The following is a 25,620-nucleotide window of genomic DNA, read 5'->3' as shown; positions in this document are numbered from 1 at the left end:
GTTAGCCATGTTAACAGGTGTGCTTTGGTACAGCTACTTCTTTAATACAAAAGAAGTAGCCTTGGTACAGCTACTTCTTTAATATCAAAACATCAATTAATGCAAATAAGTCTAGCAAGAAGGTCTACGTTTGTGTGCATGTGCTGAAATTGAGCTTGGTGTTTCTGAATATGAGGACAAAGTCTCCCCTAGTCTCCTGTGTTTTTCTCTTCGTCTCTCTCTTCCCTGCCTATATTTATCTCTCCACCGCCCCTCTTCTTCTCTCTCTTTGTCTGAGGCTCTCTCCTTTCTCCCTCTCTAATCTGTCCTCCCTGTATCTGTCATCTATCTCCCTCTCCTGCTGTATTTGTTGAAATTTTAATGAGTTTCCCCAAAAAATCCTCTAATGGCTTTTCATATGCAGTCTGATTAAAGAATACCACAGTCTAGTTACAGAATATTTCCCTTCAGATGAACTCTTCACCACTCGCACACCCCTCTCTCTCTCTCTCTCACACACATACACACACAGAACTGCTCACAGAACAGGCTTACTTTACTGTCCAAAAGTTTGAAATCACTTATACTTGCTGTTATTTCTTTTAATAATAATGTATACTGTTTAGATTGACATACTATAAGATACAAGAGGGAAGATTTAATAACAGAGGTATCTATAAACACTTTGTGCTGGCCACAGCTGCAACTTTATAGTTCACATGACCAGCGAAAAATAAATCTGTGTTTTGCTGAAGTGCGTTTTGAATGGAAACCCATTTTGGTTGGAGAAAAAAATCTTTTTATCATTTGGTTTCAGGTTCAAACTATGACTCACTAAACCAAATTAATGATTTATTTCTTTGAGATTTTGACTCAAGACAAAATAATGACTATTGAAAAAAAAATGAGCCATTACTCGTCAAGAAAGTATGTGCTTATTATCAGCTTTGAGAGGGAAACTCCCATAAACGCAAATCATCATTGTCCAAATAAAAACATGTCTCTCCAAGAGGGCAACTTTACAGAAGAAGGCAAAAACATTCTTAACTTTTCATGTAAGTTAATGTAAAAAGGTTTTATTCCAAGTCCTTTTGGAGCATTTCTGTTGGAACATTCATCATGAAATTTTCACACAATGTTAAGAACAACTGCTGTGTTTAAAAGATGGAGAAAATAGAAATCAACAAAATGGAGAAAGCTTTTCTTGGACAGTGATGATATGCAGTGAGGCAAATGCAACCATCAGTTTTATCACATTATGGGCCAAAAGGGTCAACTGTGCCTGTTTAGTGAATGATGACAGTCACTTTTAAATGTTAAAATTAAGTCTGTAATGACACAAAAACTTGTCATTCCAAACTTTTGAATAGCTAATCAATGGCAGGAAAAAATTCCCTCCTATAGATTAAAGCAGAGAAGAAAGAATCGCAAAGTAAAAAATCCAAATCTGCCTATAATCTTTTCCTATCAAATTAACTTTTGTTTTTTTCCAATATTAAAGTCAACCTGAAAGCATAATGGACCCTTTTTTACCTTAGCTCACAGTTAGCTGTTGTCCCTGGACATATTAAACACAATTCACATCATATCATACAACATAAAATGTTTGTTTTCCTGTAATCTTTAATCGAACTGTAGTGACTTTTCCAGCCTCTAATAACCTCTTCTGAGTTATGATTATATCTTCATGCACCAGCAAGCCAGGAAAATAATCACCATTCTTCCTTCATCCACATCCACCTATCATCATGGGGAACACTCAGTTAGCTCAGAGACCCTCCCTGATATGAAATATGTCACAGTAGGGTAGGAAATGCATTATGATTTATGATTTATGTTTCTCTCAAGGGCCATCAACAACTCTTCCTAAGAAGAACTGAACGAATGAGTAAAGGAAAGAGCTCTGGTGGGTAAAGCCCTCTGCCTATAGCGGCTGTATGATGTGTGATCTCCTGTCTTTAGCTGATCTATAAACTCCTCTGCTTTAATTAGGTGTGAATCATCTGTGAACGTCTAAAGCTGGCTTAACTCTCTAGATAAAGACTGAAGCCTCTGCAAATCAAGCAGCCACTCCAGCTTAGTGCTACATGAGTGTATCGAAAGTTCAAATGTTCTTCAAATCTACAACACTGTAAAGAATTAAATATTCTAACTCTGAGTACATCAATCATCTATTACATCCTTATTTAAATAGGCTATTGAAGCATTCATGGTATATTCTGCCAAAAGGCCAATCAAACTGCTAATCTGACTCAGATGGATTTTAGTATATCTAAAACATACAGTTAGGGGGTTCCTGAGTGGCGCAACCGTCTAGGCGTTGGCCCTATCATTAGGAGATCACGAGTTTGATCCCTGGTGATGCTACAGCCATCCGTAGCCGGGAGTCCAAGAGAGCACAATTGGCCTCGCTCTCTCTGGGTAGGTAGGATGGCCCCCCACTTCTCCCCCCATCACTCAACACGATGCTAGTCAGATGCTAACAGATCTGGCGTTTGGTGCTTTCCTCCAAGCGCGTTCAACTGTCCAATGATGTTGCGTCAGTGACAGTTCGAAAAGATGCGGCGGCTTCACAGGTCTCGGAGGTAATATCGTGTGAATGGGGGAGTCCTAACTAGTGGGTGGAATTGGAGACGACTAAATTGGGGAGATAATTGGGTAAAAATCCAAGAAAAAAAAAGAATAAAAAAACAGTTAAAGTTAGAGTTTTATATTGATTATTACAGATGTTGAATTTGTAACAATTGGAATATTGTGTTCACTGTGTTGGCCTATATTGGGCGTTGATTATTGTTTTTAATTAAGTATGGTTGGTACTGGTATTAAAGGGGTTAAGGTTCAGATCTCAGCTGCACCACACACTGCCAGGTCCATAGTGAAACTGAATTCAAAACTCAGAGATGCTTATTAAACTTGTAAGCACTGGATGTTCTGACATGTTTTATTATTTTTGTCATAGTATTGTTTTGGTATCGGGCATTGTGATACTACAATTATTATCAGTATCAAAGATAAACTCTGGCATTGTGACAGCATCAATCTGAGCTGCTCAAACTACAGAGCCAGTCTGATCACTGAACTCTGATCAGATCTACCTGCATCTCTGGACTACTTCAACTACCTGAACTGTACTCATACTGCTCTTGATCACTTATTTCTTAATTTTTCAGTTCTTAATCTGAAAGCTTATTTTTAGTAGCTACCAAGGCTCTGAACCAGTTTGAGGAATGAAAACAAAAAATGGAAATGAAAGGTATTTTGTCTGGACTACCATTTTGCAAGATTTACGGTGACCCCAAGAAGTATTTAGACATTTGTGCCATTCTTAGAAATGCATTAAATTTATTGTGGTAGGAAGCAAATCAAGTGGCATTTATCATAAACAGACCATTCCAAGACCTTTCGAAAGGTGGCTGGTGTGTTCCTGAATGTTATTCTGCTGATCTATTTCCATTCCTGTCATTTGAGCAATATCTCCTGCAGGTTAGAATCAAAAATGTCTTTGTACACTTCATTTCATTATCCCATCAATGAACTCAAGCTCACTGACACGTTGTAAGAAAACCAGCACCAGACTTTGACGTTTCCACCTCTGTGCTTACAGTACTCTTATAACAGTCTGGTTAGAATTCTTCACCAGGCTTTCTCCACACAAACAGTTTGGTGTACCATTTTATTAAGCAACTTACAGAACTCCATTAATTCCTTAAATGGCCAGGACCCTACAATGGTCCTGATCAATAAGCTAAGAATAACTCAGTCAGTTTGCATTGTAGTACATGTACTTACTGAATAATAAGCTATGGTATGTAATAAGCCTGAGATTTTAAGGGGTTAAAGTTTATCAATGGGTAAAGTGTCAAAATGCTTTTTGGACAATGTATATGATATGAATGCGGCATTTAGTAATATAGATCAGTAACCCTGATCTATAAGTAGACAACAGCTCTAAATGTGTCTTTCCATATAGTCTCACATGATTTTGTTTGTATTATGTGTCACGATGCGAGAAACCATTTAGCCAGCTAGCATGTCTATGCAGTTTTAAACAGGGAATTTGTTAACTCTGTTGACAACATGTAATATTACATTTGGATTTGTTTTGATCATAACAGCTTCCAATACATTATTACTGTGTTTCATATAATGTTGGAGCAATTTACTGATTCACAAACCTTAAGTCCCATAGGTTCTGTAAGTGAAAATGTCCTTATGAATACATAACTGCTTAGTTTAACAACTTTCCAAACCTACTGTTTTATGACAATTAGGTGTATTTACAGCCTATGTGTTTTATTCAGTTTCTGAGCCCTGATAACTACTAGGACTTATTCACTAAAAGCTATACAATTCCTGTGAAAGTGATTTAGTTATGAGGGTTTGGAATGAAAGCATTTCTCTCTCTGCAGCTTTTCTGTCACTTTCAATCCACCTATCCACCTATCTATCTCTCTATCTCTCTATCTATCTCTCTATCTATCTATCTATCTATGATTTTAAAAACTGCTGTTTTTCTCTATTGCTCTTCTCTCTCCCATTCTTTCTGTCTCCCATTCTTTCTTTCTTTATTTCTCACTCATTTCTTTCTTTCTCTTCTTTTTCTTTCTTTCTTTGTCTATTTTTTCTCTTTCTTCTTTCGTTTTCTTTGCCATTTCTCCTTTCTCTTTATTTATTTCTCATGTTCTTGTCTTTCTTTTTTCCTTCTTTCTTTCTTTCTGTCTTTTTCTTTATTTCTCAATCATTTCTTTTTCTTTCTTTTCATTTTCTTTGTCTCTTTTTTCTTCTTTCTTTTTTCTTTGTCTTTCTCATTTTGCACATTACTGCTCAAGTTTTGTTTCTGGTACTGTAAAATCTCTTACACAATGAAGCACAGTGCTGTACCGTTTGAGTGTGTCTGTGGTAGAGGTGTGTTCCACCCAGCTGACCGAGTTCTGCAGTGTGGTACAGGTTTTCTGGAACTCCACCTTCAGGGCCTGAAGCTCTTTGCGTACTGTCTCCAACTCGACTTCCAGAGCCTGCTTCTCTGCCTCCAACAACATCACCTGCTTTGACACCTTACACACTGCAGACAGAGGGATAAAGGGAGTTTTAAGGCAATTGTGGAATTCACAAGGACTACAAAAAAAAAGAGATGAACGAAGTACTGTGCAAAAATCAGAAATCGCCCTTTCATTTATTTCATTTCCATTCAAAATGGCCATTAAGTATGAGTTATTAATTTTTTCAGTAAAAAAAGGCATAAAACATATTTAACAGACAATTACTCACAAGATCATAATATCAAATCTGTTAGTATTTACCTATTCTTTACTTTTATGCACTCTACTGTTACTTTAACTCTTGCATCCTTCCAATCTTCAAACTAGCCATTTACAGCTGAGTCCTCCCATCAAAGACTGTTCCCAAAGGAGTTACTGACATTATGTGCATCTAAAACAGCTATAGAAGATATTTCTGAGCATAGTTTTAAGATTATCCACTTGCATAAACAAGGGAAAGGTCAAATTAAAATGTTAAAAAAACAGGACTCTCTAAAAATTCAGATATAAAGAATTGGGCCTCCTAACAACCATGCAACCTAGTAGACTGGTGCCATCAGATAAACTGGACTTGAAGCTTTCATCTTTGAGAGAGAGGGGAAAATCAAGCTTCCCTCTCGCTTCAGATCTGAGAAAATCCACAGGTGATTCTGTCCATCCTTCCACTGTAAGAAGCCTGAACGCTAGGAGTCTGAAAGGATGTGTGGCTGTCAAAAAGCCATAACTGAGAAAAGGAAATAGACAAAAAAAAAGAACATTTGCACTAGACTACAGCAACTGGGCATCTGAGATTTGGAGGTTTCATGGATTGATTAGTCTAACTTGTAATTGGGATTACTTGGATCAGAAGCAGAAGATGCAACCAACTTCTAAGACTGAATTTTGGAGGTGTGGAAGAATATCCCTGCAGATTTTTTTGAAAAACTGAAAGCAAGTCTCCCAAAGAGAATGGAAGCTGTATTAAACACAAACAGTGGACAAACTAAAGACTGATATTATATTTTGTTTGTTCAGGCTTTTGTGTAATTTTCTGTTAATTTTTTTGTTTTTTTCCCCCCATGCTTAAAAAGATTAACTTGCACTTAATGGCTGTTTTGATGGGAACTTAAAAGTGGTCTTTGACTTTTGCACGGTAATGTAATCCTGCACAATAAATATCTGCTGTGCTAGAAGGCTCTGAGGTTCCCTGAAAAAGATAAATTGAATAAAATGACATTTTCAGTGAAGCCTACAAAGCATTAAATCACTCAGTGAATCACTCCGTGGCACAATCTGTACAGTGATGTTGGATTTTGGTTTGGGACCATTTTAAGTGTTATCTGACTAGAATAACAAAGAAATGCTGTGTGTGGCTTGTCACTGGAACACTATTCTGATATCAGTTTGTGTGTGCATTCAGGTATGTGCACAGTGTACCTTCCTGTGTGTGTTTAGTGTGTGTCTCCTTGGCTTTAGCATGCTGCAGCTCCAGCTGTTCTATTAACACCTGATTCTCCTCCAACACCAGCCGTGCCTGATCTTGCAGTTGCTTCCTACACACACACACACACACACACACACACACACACACACAGAGTAAAAGTTTACTGTAACTTACATTATATCAATATATTATTAATATATTTTTAAGAATAACAGCTGATATTAATGGAAAACATACTTTTATTTCTCTAATTATATAGCACTGATATTTCTTCCATGTGTAAAGCCCACTCCCAACACCACAAATCATGAAAAAAAGAAAATTCTACTGTGTAATCTATAATGCGAAATATTCATGGACTGGCCAATTGAGTACTCCTGCTTAAATCTGTTTCTCTGCATACTTTGTTAGTGCCCTTTCGCCCTGTTCTTCACAACATACACCAACATGCCACCACCACGTCAGTGTCACTGCAGTACTGAGAACGAACCATTTAATGAAGTGTACTTAGCATTAGTATTTTGGTACTTGGCATTTTTCAGGAATCTTTAATGCATAGTTTCTATTTATTTGCTGAGTTTAACATATTAGAGCAGAAAATGTGCTATAACCTTTGCTCATGCCATATTTTCTGTTTTTTTTTTTTCACCAGTGTGTTAAATTTAGCAAATAAGCAGTTAATGTGCAGAGAAAAAGTGTGTTCTGTGTAGAGGATGTGTACTTATATTCAACAAAACATAATTTGACCAGGAGCACCCAAAATATTTGTGAAAATTTTGTGGCAATTGGGAAAAAGACATAAAGCGTGATTTTTTTGCATGTTTCCACCTACATTTATAAGCACATTTAAGTCAAGTCACGTTAAATCAAAGTTTATTTATATCGTGTTTTTTTAAAGAAGGCACTGTCACAAAACAGAAAAATCCAGGTTTAAGCCCCCATGAGCAAGCCAGTGGTGACAGTGGCAGGGAAAAACTCCCTAAGGCTACATTCGCATTACCAGGTTGAAACAGCACAAATCCAATTTTTTGCCCTAAAGTGACTCAGATCTGATGTTTTCAGGGCTATGCGGACACGGACATTGGATCTTTTCAAAGTCGACCTGAGCCACTTTCATATGTGGTCCTAGATCGGATACGTGTCCGATTCGTGGCCATGCAACCTTAATGTAAACACTCAGGTGGGAATTCATGTGCTTTTTTTCCACTGCGCGTGCCCCATCATTCAGCGTTACTCTGGCAGCAGCAAAAAAACTAGTTAAAGCCTGTAAACGGTGGAAAAGCAACACATCTCACCTTTTCACCTTCGTCTCACTCTAATAATGAACAGCTGAGAGCTGTTCAGAGTTAATTATCTTCACAGTGAAGCTCGTTCTGCACATTAGTTTGTTTGCTGATGATGCACTTGACGCACATGATTCATTAACGTGACGTCACTGAGTAGGATGTGTGCATGCGGGTCATTTCAGGACGCTGGTTCGTTCACATTAATGACAGATTTGAATAACTTACCTAAACAAGTGTGTATCATCATGTCAGAGAGATCAGATTTGAGCAAAAAAAATAGGATTTGAGCAATGAGGCATGTAATGTGAACGCGGCCTAAGAGCAACAGAAAAAAACCTTGGTTGACACCGGCTAGTAAAAATAACATAAGAGCAATAAGAGCAGAGAATAAGGTTTTACCACTGATATAAACTGTAAAATCTAAAATATTTAAACCTCAAAAAAAAAGCAATAGAAGTCACACACAAAAAACAAACATCAGTGTCCTCTAAATACAGCATAAAGGAGGAAATGACAGTCAGCTTCGTATTCCCTTCAGAAGAAGCTCTTCACACACTCAGAAAACTCTTTACACACACTCATACACACTCTCTCTCACACACACACACACACACAGACAGACATTGTCCCAATAAAAAAAGAGACAAGAGGAGGCTGGAAGGTTAATAAGAGTAGATAGTTACTGATCTATTCAAGAAACACCATGCCTACATTAAAAAACAGAAAGAATCCTGTTAACTGGCAAGAGTAGCTGTATGAAGTAAAAATATGTAGAAATTCCATTATTTTTTTCAAAAAAGTCTGTGCGACTAAACCTATTCAGCTGTAAAAAAGGTCATTCAGAGTAGTTTAATATGAAATGCTCTGTTCTAGAGAACGCGTCTGACCTGTTCACAGCAACAATGAGAGAAAGCAGACGTCCAAAGCTCTACAAGACACCTCTGAGAATGTTATTATATAAAATGGTAAAGAATACGTTACCTGGTGTCCTTGTTTTATAATAGTTTTGAGATAAGCTTTTGGCCTAAACATATTTTTTAAATCTGTTCATGGCAGAGAGGTACACACATATAAGGCTAACTAGTCCCCATAGAATCTTTTATTTTACAGATTTAACACTATTTTACCTTTATCAGCATGTATCGTTGCTGTTGGAACAAAACCTTGAATCTCCAAACAGAAAACTTTGCTGGAGAAGGAGCAAACATTGTTAACTTTCAAAGCAAGTTAATGTAACAAGATTTTTTTGTTTGCCATTTTTCCCTCTCAGTTTTTCCTCAATTTAGTCGTGCCCAATTTCACCCACTAGCTAGGTCTCCCCTGATCACACGATGCTACCAGCGCTAGGAGGGTGAAGGCTAGCAAATGCTTCTTCTGAGTCACGTGAAGTGCTACTGCATCTTTTCAAACTGCCGCTTACAAAGGCAATGCAATTGGTCAGCTCAACACACTTGGAGAAGAGTACTAAGTGCCAATTCTGTTACATCAGCTAACAGACACCTGCTGGCTAGTATCATGCTGAGCGGTGTGGGGAGAGAGGGGCCAACCTTGCACCCAGAGAGAGTGAGACCAATTATGCTCTCTTGAGCTCTCAGCCATGGATGGCAATAGCATCACCGGAGATCGAACTCACAATCTCCTGATAATAAGGTCAACACTTAGATCTGCTACTCAGGAGCTGTAATCTAATTTTTTCCCCAAGTGATTTTGTACCATTTCTATTGGTTTATTCGTCATGAAATTTTAACACAATGTAAAGAGCAGCTGGAATGTTTAAATTATGCAAAAAAAAACAACAAAAATGGAAATGGACAAGGTCGCAACAGTGACGACATAAAAACTCAAAAGAGACTTAAAAGTTTACTGGTCATTTACAATGGTAAATACTATGGCTGTATTTGCACTGTAGACATTGCAACCTCTGGTTCCTATGACCACCACTGTAAAGAAATTTGAGCCTTTAAGTTTGTCCACAATGCACCATTACACATCAAACCACTCTGAACGACTTTGTTTGCATCTCAGCGATTTCAGAAATTTGAAAAATCTGTGAAATTCCCCTTTAATAACTACCAAGCGTAATGTACTAGGAAATGAATGAAAAAAATGAAAGATCAAAACAATTAGCTTGTTTTCTGTTTTGTCACATGTGGTGCTACCATCTCCACAAGCAACTCAAACTGAGTTACAGGCATCTGGGCTATCTATGAAAGCACTCAGAGTCTCAGCTCCTTTCACTCCTTCAAAATGGACAGTAGCCTACCTGATGACACTGTTTGCCCATTTTGTGAGGAGCAAAGGATGTATCTTTTTGCACTTGAAGACATTCTGCCCCTTCATTTTGTTTGTTTATTTCATGGTGCAAACCACATGCCAATATTATAATAAAAGTTTTGATAAGAAAAGACGTCAGAATATTTCACATTTTCATGCTTTTTTGTGTAACAACCTTTACATGGAACTTGAATGTGCTAGAAAATTCGATATTTTTATAAACTTGTTAATAGGAATAGGTAAGAGATTCCACTACCCTAAGTGCAGTGTACAACATCCCACATCACACACACACCAAACATCGACAGACAGATTTCAAGCAACTCAAAATCAAGCACAAGTAAGATTAATAATTACGATAAACAACAATCAATAATGCTCCAAAGGCTCAAGTGCATCTCAGATAGCAATTTATTAGCTTCTGAAACTCATCCCAAATGAAAAGTGCATTAAAATGAATGACCTTCCTGCTTAAGCATAAAGCAATCCCACTACAATGTCTGAAATAAGGCTAAATTAAGTTTCAATTCTGTAACTTTTGGGTCAAATCACAGAGGGGTACGAGAAAGGACTCCACTGCAATGGAAGATGGAGATAATACACATCACAAGACCCTAAATCCCATCTGCGTTTTAGCGTCATCTAAAAATCTACAAAAAAATACGTAAAACCAAGCTCAGTGGGCAGCACCACTCACAGAGAATATATACTGCATCCACAACACAAACTCAACCTGGTGAGTTACTAATAGCTTATTAAAACTGCAGTCAAAAGTAAAAAACAGAGCACCACCCTCTGCTTTTAATCTCATTCTGTTTTAGGCTAGCAGAGAGAATAAGCAGTGCTGGCAGGAAGGGACGAGCTACAGTGCATCTTTGGACTTTGTTTCTAAAAATCTGTTGCTGTGTCCTTAATAAAAGCCCTTTTTAGAAAATATTAATAAGAAGATGGGGGATTCTGTTTTAATTGGCTGAATGAAACATTATTGCCAGACCATTACCTGCAGGTTTTTGTTTCCAACGAATCGATTAAAGTTATAAAAGACCAACAAATTGATTCTAAAAATAGGCTCTAGCTGCAACCCTAATTTTACAGTGGCTCTCTTTCTTGATACACAATACGTATCACAATTTTTTTTCCCCAATTTTCTCCCCAATTTAGACGTATTCAATTCCACCTACTGGTTAGGACTCCCCCAGTTATATGATACCGCCAGCGCTAGGAGGGCGAGAGCTAGCAAATGGCCTCCTCTGAGACCTGTAAAGCAGGCACTGCATCTTTCCGTCTCTGACGCATTGTCATTGGACAGTTGAACGCGCTCGGAGGAAAGCAGTGGCTGGTATTACACAGGGTGCTGCGGGAAGACATGGGGCAATCCTACCCTCCCAGAGAGAGAGAGGCCAATTGTGCCTTCTTGGTCTCTCAGCCACAGATGGCTGTAGCATCACCAGGGGTTGAACGTGCAATCTCCTAATGACAAGGCCAACATTTAGATGGTTGAGCCACTTGGGAGCTCTGGAATCACAATGTTTTGCCGCACAGACACAACGCACTCATAGAGCCACATTTAAATTAACTGGGTACAATGATTTTTATCAATTAGGCTATATATATATAGGTTATATCTACTGAGATATAAGAAGAAGATATAAGTTATATATAAGATATATGTTTATTTCCAATCAAAACAATGAAATAAATGAAGTACTACAATATTTGTAGAGTTTAAATACAACAAGAATGATGATAATATAAAATAAAAATAAACTTTTTTATTTCACTGAAATTATTAAGTCTTCTCTGAAGGCCTATAAGGCCCTGAGGGCTCCCCACTGGCTATAACCAAGTATAAATCCATATGCATGGTTTTTGTGGGATTTCTGATAAATCAATGTGTTCATGTCATCCAACAAAAACATTCTGGACAAAATAATGCTGACCGATCTTTATCATTGACGTACCAATGCTTTTAATACACTGTAAGCTGTCAATCACATTCACAATATGCAGCAATATAATTGTAATACTAGTACTTTGTCCATATAGTGCAGCCGTAGTGCAGATCCAAGTACAGGGTGTTGAAGAACCTTATCTGAACTTCAGTTGATGTTCTTTAATCCACAGGCAACATGATTCTAATGGGCCTGAGGCTGACACAGTGCTTTCTTCATTCACCCTGACACAGCTTAAAAAGACTATGCAGCTGACTGGCCTCCCTTGACCCTCACTCACACGCACACACACACACACACACACACACACACACACACACACACACACACACACACACACACACAGCTTGACAGCTACAGCTGTAGATATTGATGTTCAGGTTAAGGGCATACGACAGGCGAGCCACGGACTGCTTTACCGCACCTCAAGAAAAGAATTCCGATCCCTAATCTGCGTAAATTGGAACTGGTGAACCACTAGACAGCCCTTGCATCTATGAGATTCTATCACATGCAAGCCAAAAGTAATGGATGCCCTCGTAAATTCTACTGCTGCTCATGTTCCAGAGTGTTTTGCTCCATGTATCATAAAGCATACAGTGATAGATATTAATAGGGGATAAAATGGTAAAAAAAATCCAGCAAACCACCAGAAATTACAGTACACATGGAATAAAACAGGATTTCGCTGGTTCCAAAGACCATAAAGTAACTGCAATTTATACACCCATATAATATTCCCTCATTTGGGACACATCTGGGGCATAGTAACCATTTTTACTATTTAAATATTTAAACAAGCAGCTTTAAAACATCCCAATTAGAAAATATTTTATATTTTTATGAATAAAAAAGAAGAAAACACCTGAAGTTTAAACACTGGAGGTAATCGTTTGGTTGATTTAGTAATTTATCTATATGTTTTAGGCAAATGTGATTTAACAGAGTATCTACAAAATTATAACTTGCACAACTTACATTGTTAAATACATAAGATAATATGCCATTTATTTTAATGTTTTGATTCTACAGGTGGCACCAATCCAGTGCCAGATATTGGTTTTGGGCCTATGTCAGCCAAAAATGCTGGGCTGGTTATCAAAGGGAATAAAAAAGAATGAATGCGCTCTAATCCTGGAAGAAATCTAGCCCAAAATAGTGTACACTCCCATTGTGTGTTATGATGATGTTAGTGGTGTATTACTTCCTATGGGGTCGTAGTGTGTTTAAGCAGTTTGAGCATGATAGTCTACTTTTAGATGCTTAAATTGAAGTGTTTAAATTAATAATAGCTTGGTAGTTTTTAAACACAAATATCGGATTGGTATCTGTATTGGCTGACACTCCAAGTTTCAATATCAGTATCCATGTTGGAAAGGAAAAAGTAGTATTGTGCTGTCTCTATTTAACCCCAATCTACACATACCTTACTCGAACAATGCAAGCCAACCATAAAATGGGAGCACAATGTAAGCCAACCATAAAATGACAATACAGGCTTAACTGATGAATTTGAACACAAAGTACAGCCTCCATATTAGTTTATATAAGTTTATATTCTCCCATACAAATTCAAAACAGTGAGTTTTTATGCACAGATTACTGTAGATGTACAAATGTTTATGTACAGTTTATGTACAGATATCACAGATTGTCATTTAAATAAAAACATTTACATTTTATTGTTCTGATATTTGCTGTTCTACATTGTGGTCAAAAATACATTTATCACATCGACAGCCTGTTTTCACTAAGCATATCTATTCTGATGAATATATTTTTTCATAGTTAGCTGGGCAAGTCCACCTGGTTTAAACACAGACCGGCACTGAATTAACTTTGTTTTGCTTTGATTTACCAGTAGCCCCTCTGTCTGTTACAAATAACCCCACCTATGGGGTTAGTTGTAATGTTTGCACTCACATTGCTTCTGTTCATAAAGAGTAGGTGCTGGAAACAAAGTTAATATTTTCTTTGTAGTAATCATATTGCTTTAAAATATTTTTTTTTAAATTAATCTTTAAATTTGAATTATATGGCAACAACCAAAATGTGCCTCGCACGCTCTCCCTTACAATCTTCTGAGAACTACATGATGCTTTGCATTCAATGCTAATAGTCTGATAATTAGTGACTTTACCCCTTAAACTGCACCAACGTTTCACACAACAGCACCGACGAGGAACCTGAACAACACTGCTGATGGGGAGCAGACCTCTGTAGCCTGAGGTATTCTACATCAGTCTTCCATTTAAAGTCACAACTAAGGCTGAGAAAACGGCCTGTCTAAAATGAAGAGAGTACAGCAGTCCACTTAACAACATCTCAATGTCCCTTAAAAGCCCTGAGGAGTCGGTACAGCGGCCTTGTAAAGTAAAGGAATATGAATGATGAGTGTGCGCCTGAGAAAAGAAAGTCTCTGTAACCAATAACACTAATATATTAAGGGCCTACATAAAGCACAGAGAGAGTTCACTGCATAATTTGATGGCTTTGATGAATACTAAGAAGCCGCTGGGGAGAACACAGTAGTACTTTATTGCTGATGATGCTGTTCTTGTGGAGTGAGCGTGGGTGTGTGTTTATTAGATCAGTCGCTGTGTGACTGTGTGTATGTGCTACACTGAAAAAGTATTTTATTGAATTTCATAGAAACGCATACATGTGTCATTTCTGAACGAATAAAATACATCAACAAAATTACTGCCAAATGTATGTATGATCAATGACAACACTGTTCATGCATTTTATTCACGAGCACATTATACACATAGTTGAATCAAGTCGATTCAATGTGTTTTTCTTTTTCAAGTTTCATAGCTCTGCTACTAATATTGCCATTCTTGTTGTATTGTACATGTACATGTATATACAGTATTATGCGGAAGCACAACACTGGGCCATGTCAGGCTTGGGCGTGTTTTCTAATGAGTTATTTTTTATTTAAAGGAACAGAGCATACATACATTTTGCTAAGATGCTTCAGTTATGGGGGAAAAAGGGAACTGGTTAATCATGTCTCAAAAAACTCTATACATCTTGAGCCTAAAAACAGAAAAGAAAAATATAATGAAGAGAACAGGCTTATGTTTTTTTTTTTTGGTGATGTTAACGTTAAGCCATTTGTTTTGGCTTGTAGTTGAACAACAAGAAGTAAGGGATCTGCAGCGTGTATAATGGATTCAGCTTCAACACAGACAGGCTTTCTGAGTTCTAAGCTTCAGCTTCACAAACAAAAAAGCGGTTATTTGTGGTTAACAACTTTCCCTGTTAATCCAGCTTGTCCAAAGTTGTGGGTACAGGTCACATTTGGACCTTAATTTAAAACTTGTGAACACCTCTAATTTGCAGGTTTTTTTTTAAAATTCTGCTTCCGGCCACACATTTCCCTATTACTAAGCAACAGCATCGTAACTGTCAATCAGCTGTGGTAGCTAGCTATTTTGGTATGTATAGGCAGAAAGTGATCTACTTGCAACTAACAAATATGGTGGTGTTGCCGAAGCTAAATTTGAAAAAAAAAAACTGCTTTTTTGTTTATGCTATGCTAATCTAAAATCATACAGTTTAGTGTACTTAGCGCGTACTTGAAGGCCCATCTTCCTTTTGATCCGACTGGAAAGCACTGAAAAAAAAATGCTTATGACATAGGCTACGTAACCACTTAAAGCTGAACTTCTTTCAACTCAGGCTGCCAGGAGCACAAAAGGCAGCCATGCAGGGTGCATAAAACACGAGGTGCTCAGGGTGAAAAAACAGTCCCTCCTAGGGCAAACAATAGTAAAAAGGCACCTCAGTCCTCAAAAACTTAACAATCCCTCTCAGGCATCTGAGAAAATTATATGTAAAGCGTTTATTTGGAAGTACACATTTATTTATTCAAATAGACTATCACTTTAGAGAAAATACAAATGAACAAACACCACATTGTGAGTTGATGTGTGTGAGTGTGAGTCAAAGCTCCAGTCTAGTATTTACCGTTATCATCCAATACCTGCTCCAGCTTATCATCCTTCATTAAGTTAAATCAGGTGTGCTGCTGCATATGTTAAAATAATGTATGTGTATTTGTGTCTATGTAAGCCTTACCACTCTTTATTACTGACACTGCTTCGCTTGCCGAGTTCTGCATGAAGTTTCTCATTCTCCTGAATCACCTCCTCTGAGCGTACTCTCAACATCTTCACTTCTTCCTGTGTGAACAGAAAACAGAAAACAGACAGACTTCATAACACCACACTCCCACTGCATTACAGGTGATTAGCTTCAATAAACTGCATTTTCTTATCTGCCTCTGATGCACTGATGGTGAGATAAATGGACTTGTTCGCACATTTTCACATAATGTCTTAATTCTTAAATAGACTTTCTCCTTTACATAATCAGGATACAAAAAAGGTAACTGTATTACACTACTATTACAGAAAAAAGATAATCAGATAAAACATAAAAAAACACTCCTAGCACTCCTTGTGTTTTTCTTTCCTGTGTTCATCTCCGCAACCTATACCTTCTCTCTGCAAGCCGTCTTTGTTTGTCAGCCTTTCAACACCATTATGGTACCTCTAATTTCCACTTGCAACTCTATGGGATTTACAATATTATGTTATATATATATATATGTTGCAATGTTGTGTTTGTCTGATACATCATGAATCCCTATGAGCTGGGTGGCAAATAAACACCCACCACCTCCAAGTTAACATACATAAGCTATATAGGATTTGCTTAGGCTATGCTAACATTGTGGAAAGCCAAGATAAAACATGCAAGATGAAACACCACAAAGTCAAAATCCTGAAAGTAGCAATAATGTTGCATAACAAGCTGGAACGTCAGTAAAATCATCAAATTTGACACAGGAGATCGAAATGTAGCTTAGCTTCTAGCTAAAGCTGGCTAAATCTTTCTTTGTGGATTAATTCATGAAATAGTGGCACATATATTATGTCAGAATTATGAAATGAATTGACCTATCAAGTCTACGTACAAGGCAGATTTAAACGGTCTCTTTAAGATGGCGGTTGAACAACAGCATGGTTAACAACCACATCCTAAAGCCGTATTCAGATTGGATGACAGCAATATAATTGCCACAGGATGAGCAAGTTTCCAGTGGGGCGTACATTCTACGAACCTGGATGTTTGAAGCATATATGATCATATGATCGTGGTCATTATTTCTAGAAAACTAAAAGCTGATAATATTGTGCATAAGTGAATATACAGTGCTTTATTTCTGTCACTGTCACAATAATTGCCCTTTTAATCAGACTGCAGGATCTCACTTTTCTGATTGACTTAATTTTTTTCTCCTCATGTTAATGTTCTCCCTGGGCAGAGAGGATGGAGTCTCAGACCAAGAAAGTGTTTAAGAGACTCTTCTAAAGCATCCACCCTTTCATCTTTGAAGATTTTAATGTGGATATCTGTGCTAGGAAACTAACTTTCCAAAAGTTTTTCCAAACACATGGCAATCTCAGCCTTGAAAACGGTGGATGGTATCAGACCATTGCTGAGTTTGGTGAAAAAAAGTAGGTAATTTTACCTGGAATTCACTCAAGGGAGGAGAGAGAAAAACACCAATGTGGTCGATCCTGACAGAAATAAAATCACTTAATAGCACTTATAAAAGAGTAAATCATCCCAGGCATCAGGCCCATGCAAACTTAATCCTGTCCAAATGGAGATTAAGGCTTACTTTTATTTAGTAACAACATGGGCCACAATCACAACTGGATAGATTATTCTTAAATTGTTGGAGTGCTTTTAAAATGTGTCTAAAAAACCTGAACAGCTGGTAAAGATTTGGTAAGCACGGTGGCCTAAAATTTATCTGCCTACAAGGAATGACAGCACACTGGGGAACAAATGTTGTTTTAACTCAAGAAAGTTAGTTATTGGGCTGTCTAAAAATTTTGAGTATACTGAACTTCAAATAATAAATCAACAATCAACAACTTAAGATTCTTGTTCTGTAAACTAACTATCTAGCCACACAAGGAAAAATGTACACTGATGGACTGGAACAGAACCCCCTCAACACACACAAACACACACAGATATACACACTTAAATTTAAACCCACACTTGCACTTTTTAAATAAACAGACACTAATAATGCAGGTAATCCACACTCTCACCTCACAGGACTTGAGAATTTTGTCTCTCTCCATCAGCTGGTCCTCATAAGCCAGTAATAGTGGTGATAAATATTTCATATCCAGCTGCAGGCAATCAAGAGCACAACAAAAAGCACCTTAGGGAAAGAAGAGAAAGCAGCAAAACCCACACCAAAGCTCTACACTTTGTAAGCGTCTCTCACACACACACACACACACACACACACCACACACACGCACAAACACACACACGCACAAACACACACACGCACACACACACACACGCGCACACACACACGCACGCACACACACACACACACACACACACTTAGGCAGCTCTATGGAATAATGCGACAAGCTTTATCTATTAGTCTTCATTATGCTCTTCCAGTGTTAGTCATGAGACCTAAAAGTGGTGAACATTTACAACAATTAGTTAAGAGGAAGTTAAAAGAATTATCATGAGCAAATGCTTTCAATTCAGAGACAATGAATTTTTCATCAAACATTTACAGCAAAGTTTCTAAAAGGGAGAGATAAGAGTGCGAAGTTCAAATGCTAATTTTTCTCTAAAGAAGAGATATTTTCACCATGTACGCAGTAAAGAAGGCCAAAAAGAAGCAGAGAGAGAATGAGTGATGAACATTATCAGTTTACCATGTACGTGTTAGAGTGCCACTAATATAATCGTTCGGCCTATAGTGTGTCAACTTTGAATTTGCAGTTTTATGAGTACTGGCAAAAATACTCCTAATAATTCACCACTATTTACCAGACCCTTGGTTGTAGTATTGCTAGGATTCAAATTCGCAGCATCCCAACAACAGCATGACAGTTCAGATGGTATTGCCAAAGAAGAACCAGTGATCATGGTTAAAGTAACAAAAACGTGAATAATCTATCCAAACCTTCTAGTTTGAGAAAAATGTTAGAACGCAAATCCCTTTTTGTAAAGATAACTACCAAAAAATAAGAAAAATAAGCCATAACTACAAAAATGCATTTCCTGAAGAAAATGCAGAGTGAATGTGCTGCTTAAGCTAGCTAAGATGTTGCTAGTTGGTTGCTGTGGTATCCCAAGTGGTTGCTAGGCAGTTGCGCTGGCACTTGCAATGGCAATTCATTTCTTAAGTGGAAAAAAAAGTGATTTTCCAATAACTGTGCAAAAACTGTATAATCAAAAAGCTGTACACAAGCACACCGCTCCTGATCAGACAAAACATTCCAGAGTTTGAACAGTGTTGATATGTCAAAAACTGCGGGATGAGTTAGCAGACAAAAGCAGGCACAAGAAGAAGATGAAGAAGAAGGAAAATGACTAACTATAGTGTTGCACACTGCAAAGCATCATTAATCAATAAAAAGCAAAATCACAACTTCTAGTTAGCTCCACCCAGAATTAAAAAGTAAGACATTTAAACACTGTCAATTGTCAGTAAAGCACTGTTTATCTAAAACTACTGAAGAATGAAATGAAAATCTAAAATATAAACATAAAATTATATCGGCTGACATTATTGGTTATTAGAATTTTCAGCTCCTTAACATTATCCATATAGGATTAAATTTCAGTTAGTTTTCATGCTAAACGTGAAGGAGTCTCACTCACCAGCCATGGGGGAGATGGTCCTTTCACTGGTAGGCCACCACTCCGAGAACACTGGGGGATGGAGCAGAAGAAGCAAGTTAGTGACAACTATAACTGCAACAAATGTTCAATAAATGTGAGACCTTTATGACGCATGCACATTAGTGGTGAAACCATGGATTGTTTATCAAGCTAAAAGCTAGTACGTTACCAGTAGCATGCACTTGCTAGCGTTGACACACTAGATTGTCTAGAGATAGGCGCAGCTTGCAAGTGGTGGTGGGCAATGACAATATTTTATTGCTATTATGATAAATTATGTCACAATGTGCTTTTCTAAGCATATCATGAGTATCATCAGTACTTAAAGGACAGGCAGTAATTATGTTTTATTTAAAAAAATTGCATAATTAGGCCTGTTTGATGCAGTGCAGTGCACTAAAGTTCACTGTAGGTGTAGTTTTTTCATGATTGTTTATTATTATTGTTTTTATTATTATTATTAATTATGTATTAATTTATTGTTTTTTTGGCACTACAGGTTCATTTTGTCTGTGCAACAAAATACAAATCAGAAACAAAACATTGTAGGCATATTGTAAAAGTATCATGATATAATATTTTTGCCATTTTGACCCCCATCAAATTAGCTCAAATAAGTTTCCTGCTGCTCGCAGCCAAATTATTGAGGAGAAAAAATGAGAACATGCTGACTAGAAAGCTGTCTGAGTTTAGCACATGTGCATGGTAAAAAGTGGTTTTAAACAGCTTGACAACCTTGAACATATCAAATGTGAATAGAATGAAGGCAATAATAACAACAATTGTAATGATAAGAAGATTCAATCTTTCCCCATTCAATCTTTAAAGTGAAACATGTCAGCTTTTCTTATTCTCATTAAATACTCAAATACTGAAGAAAATATTTGATAAAATATCATCATAAAGATTTTTAATTGCTGCAGCCCAAGACTACAGATCCTGAACTGCTTCTCTACACAACCACACACTGCAGCTAGAAAGTCAGAAATATTCACAAACCCACCACTTTCCATTCAGCATATCCCACAGTGCAGAGTACTGGCCTTAAACCATATGAACCAAAGGTCATGGGTTCAATCCCAGCTGATAGCATCATGCTACAGCCACTGTGCCCTTTGGGCAAGGCATTTAATTCCAAGCAGCTCCAAGGGGAGCATCTCTGCAGTTGGGTAATGTAAACCGCTTCAGGCAAAAGCTCCAGTTAAATGAGAGTCAGAATCACAAATAAATACAGCTGGTTATTAGTATGTACAGTGTTACAGTTCATATATATATATATATATATATATATATATATATATATTATTCAAATATTAAAGAATTTAAAAAGTTAAATCTAGTATAAAATATGTTTCTTCTCCCATTGAGTGAGGCAGGGTGGTTAGGGTAACTTTCTGGTGGAAAATCATACGTCCTCACAGGCAAAGTCTGGGCCATGGTTTACACTTGGGGCAGCCCTGATCTACACCTATTCCCTTGTTGTTTTTTGATTGTGACTATTCTATCAGTATTCACTACAGAATAATTCATGAAGCAAGTTGCAGACCCAGAAAAATGTTTTATTGAGCAGTACAGTAAAGTCATTTTAGCATGCATCAAATGTGTAACACTTGCATTAGATTTCAATATGTTCAGTCCTTCAGTTAAACAGGCTAATGCCACCACGATGCTCCATTTTGCCTATTGACAAAATCAACTTGTGCAAACTAATTAGACCCAGATGGGTAGAAACGTACCCATTGGTATATAATGTTGTGACAAGTGGAATGTTTTTCTGTATGTCATCTGATAAATATTGGATGTTGGAATGATGCCACGTGTGAATGTTTTACCAAACCATTTGAGTATGATTGGAATCAGTGTCAAAGTCAAAATTTAGGTATTGTAATATAGGTTTGGATGTCAGCTGCACCATGTGTTCCCATGCTCATAGCTCACCTTGGGTGTTCACATTCGAACAAAAGATTCCATCTTTCTACAAATCTACAGCTCTACAGCCTACTGACTAGTCTACATTTTCACATAGCCTAGCAAATTGCTTAGCACCACCCTTAAAATGAGGTACCATCAGCACAGAGTTTCTAAACATGCACCCAGCTGAATTATAATGAAAAAGCATCAAAGAGCAGAAAAAAAACAGAACTGAAAAGAAGAGAAAGACAGAGTCAAGGAAAGAGCATGAGTAGCTGTTTCCCAGTATGAAGTGTCTCTGATTAGGCATAATGTGAGGTACTGGTGGGTGGCATATGGCACAGAATTGGGCCAGACTTGGATAATCAGCTTCCAGCTGATGCCAGCACGTCCGGAACAAGCCTGACTTCAAACACATGCTGCAAAATTTACATCTTAACAAGTGCAAATATCTTGAATGCAGGCAAAAGGTAATATTTCTCTTAATGAGATACAGTTTTTTACTTAATGCTCTATGATTATCATTCAGCTTTTTTTTTTTCATTTTTACTGCCATCAAGTGAAATGCTCTCATCCAACTTGTAGTTTTGTATTTGTAGTATTTTTTCTTTTTGCTTATATCTGTAAGCTCAAACACAGATGAGGGGTTTTAAGATGTGGCAGTGTGAAGTTTATTCAAGGCTCAGAAATGCCTGGTTTGGACTTCAGGCCCAATACAGACACAAAGTTAAGAGCAAGAGAAGAGAGATGTTTTTTACAGGTGATTTTAGGACAAGCTGCCACTGCAAATTCTAAGCCCATCTCTGAGGTGGCTACATAACCCACACACATCAACACAGACAAAACACAGTTCCATTCATCCTTGACAGAGTATCGGATTAGTATCAACGATGCACTGTTCCTTGCGCTGACAACAGTTTAAACTAGAGCCTGACTGATAATATCAGTTAATACTGACCAACCACAGTTTTATGTAGCAGTCCATCTCCAGTGCTATAATATTGCTCCAGGTTATTATTTTGATTTACCGACTGACTTTACATGCACATCTTAAGACTTTTATTCAGTAACTGCATTGGATAGATACAAAATGTTGTTTTGTTTTGTTTTTATATCAACTTAACAGAAAATGTGTTTCATGAGCATCAGCCTTTCTAATTGTTGTATGATATGGACGCTGAAATTTTGTCACTTACTGAAATTAAGTACTTAAACATACACTATATGGCCAAAAGTATGTTGACACCTGACTACTGGATGTATATGAGCTAGTTAGACATCCTATTCCAGAACCAAAGGCATTAAAATGGAGTTGGCCCCTCTCTGCAGCTGTAAGATGTAAGATGCAAGATTTCGGACTGAGTCTGTGGGAATTTGCACACATTCAGTCAAAAGAGCATTCGTGAGGTCAGGCACTGATGTTATACAAGAACGCCTGGCTTGCAATTGACGGTTCAATGAATCCCAAATGTGTTCGGTAGGGCTGAGGTCAGAGCTCTGTGCTGGCCACTGATGTTCTTTCACACCAAACTCGCAAACTTTGTCTTTATAGATCTCACTTTGTGTGCAGCAGCACAGTCATGGTAGGCCCTCCCCAAAATCTTGCCACAGAGTTGGAAGCATATAATTGTCTAAAATAGCTTTGTATGCTGTAGCATTAATATTACCCTTCTAAGGGTACTAAGGAGCCTAGCCAAAACCCAGCAAAACAGCCCCAGACCATTATACCTCCTCCACCAAAACTGTTAGCACTTATTATTCTGGTAGGCAGCATTCTCCTAGCATCCGCGACCAGTCTGCCAGATAGTGAAGCAGTCTAGAACTTCAGTGAGTGATGCAACAGAGCATAGGCAATTTTTATGTGCTCACACTTTGGCACTCAGCAGTCTTGGTCTGTGAGCATGCAGGGTCTGTTGATTTTTTTTTTCAGCAAGTTAGCAAGGTTTTATCAATGACTAGGCTTACTACTCTAGCTGGTGTTAGGTAAGTCCAGAAACAATGAAAATATATTTTTCGGACAAATAACAGTTTGCCACATTGCTCACTGAGGAGAAAATAAGCGTCCTCATCAGCATCCAACGTGACACTGATCAGCTCTGTTAGCTTACTGTCTTATCAAAAGAGTCAGACTCTTTTACTAATCTAATATCAAAACCTACCAATGTCCCTTGGCTATTTTTGAATAACAAAATATGTTTTCTTCTGTTGTTTTTGTGCAGTACCAGTTCTATTACTTAAAAAGGTACCTACATTATTTTTGGACAAAAAATTTTATTTTCTTTTTTTGTCATTGTTTGTCCTTCCTTGTGGTTAATCAGATATCTGTTCATGAATTCATAGGGATACTTAAATATCAAAACATCCTTACTTTTAATGAGGACATCAGGGAAGTGGTTTATAATCTCTGTTCATGTTAAGTATATAGAGAGGGAACAACGTCCAAGAACTTATTACAGGTTTAATCCCACTCATTCCACTCAACGCAAAGAATACAACAAAACAACGAAAGCAGAAAGGAAAGTCTCCGATAGCACGATCTGACTAAAAATGAATGGAATTCATTATCTTGGATGACCCTGATGTCAATATTGGATTTTGTGGCATATTCTGTAGCCTACATACTGTAACAATTTTAGTAAGTTTATTTTGCATAAACTGTTATGATGTCATTTCAGCGCATCACTAATAATAATTTAAAAAATGCCATTTTTTGTTACGTAAAACCATAAAAATGTCATACGTGTATCTCACGGAAAAAATTCACAGAAAATGCTGGATATGTGCCCTTTAAGAAAGTTTTTGTTCTTCTCCTACAAAGTTTCCATTTTGGAGATACACAGTTTTCCCAATGACAAAATATAGCAGTCCTAATGAGTCCATAACAAAAGACAGGTGCACATGATAAGTGCGAAGTGCCAGGGGGGAAGCTGGAGGAGAATAGGATCAAGGGGAGACTGTAGGCATGTCTCAAAGCTAGGCATGCAGGAGAGGTAGGACAGACCCGGTATATGAAGGCTCCCGCACATTTGAGATGGCCTGAGCAGACTGCACTGCATCCTTACAGCTTACTGACGTAAGCAACAGGACATATTTAAATCTTCAAATGTTTCAAAACATTAAATTAAAACGTATACTTCATTACAATACTCTGGTGCCACAGCATCTGACCACTCGCAGCTGTTTTTCCACTGGTTTTTAGTCTCTTTCAAGCTGTGCATGAAGGACTGTGAGGGACTGAAGGTCTTGAAGGACACTAGCCGCATCCTTTTATTTCTCACAAACAAGACACATTTGAAAGATCCTACAAAATGGAATAGCCTTCAGTGACATAACAGCTGAGAAATGCAGCCTCCCTCGACTGCATCTTCAGCTTTGAGACATAGCTTGTGGCAGTTCCCTTCCTTGTTGCTCCTTATACTCTCTTTTATTCACTCCCTTGACTCTTTTGCACTTTTCTGTGTTCCCTTTCTTCTTTCTTCGTCCTCATTCTCCTTTTAAATGCTCCTATTCCCCAAAGATTTAAGATTTAACTAAGTTCCCAAGCACAACAATGCTCCAAGTGCAGTGCCGGACCATTTGAGACAGTGCAACAGCAATCAACAGTTTTGTAATGAGCTCTAGAAAGAGAGACAGAGAGAGAGGCCTTGATTCAACAGCACTGCAAGTTACTGTCTGCTGGAACTTAAAGGCCCATGAGTCACCATGTGAGAAGACTGAGCAATTTCCGTTAACTTTAAATCAGCTCCCTGCTGAGAGAGACACAGAGAAAGACAGCAAAAGTGAGAGAGTGGCTGAATCCTAAGGGACGGAAAAAAGGAGTTGGCAGATGTGAAATGTGAAATGAAAGTGTAGGAAATCAGGCCTCTGCTGATGCACTGGTTCTCTTTTTGGCCTTCCTATGTTTATACTCCTCTGCTGGCCTCATAGCAGCTAATCGACTGCAGCAACAAAGGATACCCAGCTGGGGACTCCCTGACATGCATCACTTTTCTGCTCACAGATTA

General features: G+C 37.7%; 1 protein-coding gene across 1 annotated transcript in view; it reads right to left on the bottom strand.

The window, feature by feature from the left end:
• cep89 (centrosomal protein 89) overlaps positions 1–25,620 on the bottom strand; it is a 177,965-nt gene that overhangs the window by 116,917 nt on the left and 35,428 nt on the right. The window contains exons 11-15 of the mRNA XM_036584282.1: positions 19,685–19,735; positions 18,097–18,180; positions 16,043–16,146; positions 6,435–6,550; positions 4,861–5,041 (exon numbers count right to left, since the gene is read on the bottom strand). Of these exons, the coding sequence (XP_036440175.1) occupies positions 4,861–5,041; positions 6,435–6,550; positions 16,043–16,146; positions 18,097–18,180; positions 19,685–19,735 (536 nt within the window). The remainder of the gene's footprint in view (positions 1–4,860; positions 5,042–6,434; positions 6,551–16,042; positions 16,147–18,096; positions 18,181–19,684; positions 19,736–25,620) is intronic.

Source organism: Colossoma macropomum, unplaced genomic scaffold (assembly GCF_904425465.1).
Source record: "Colossoma macropomum unplaced genomic scaffold, Colossoma_macropomum, whole genome shotgun sequence".
NCBI lineage: Eukaryota > Metazoa > Chordata > Actinopteri > Characiformes > Serrasalmidae > Colossoma > Colossoma macropomum.
This window is presented reverse-complemented; position numbering and strand designations above follow the sequence as displayed.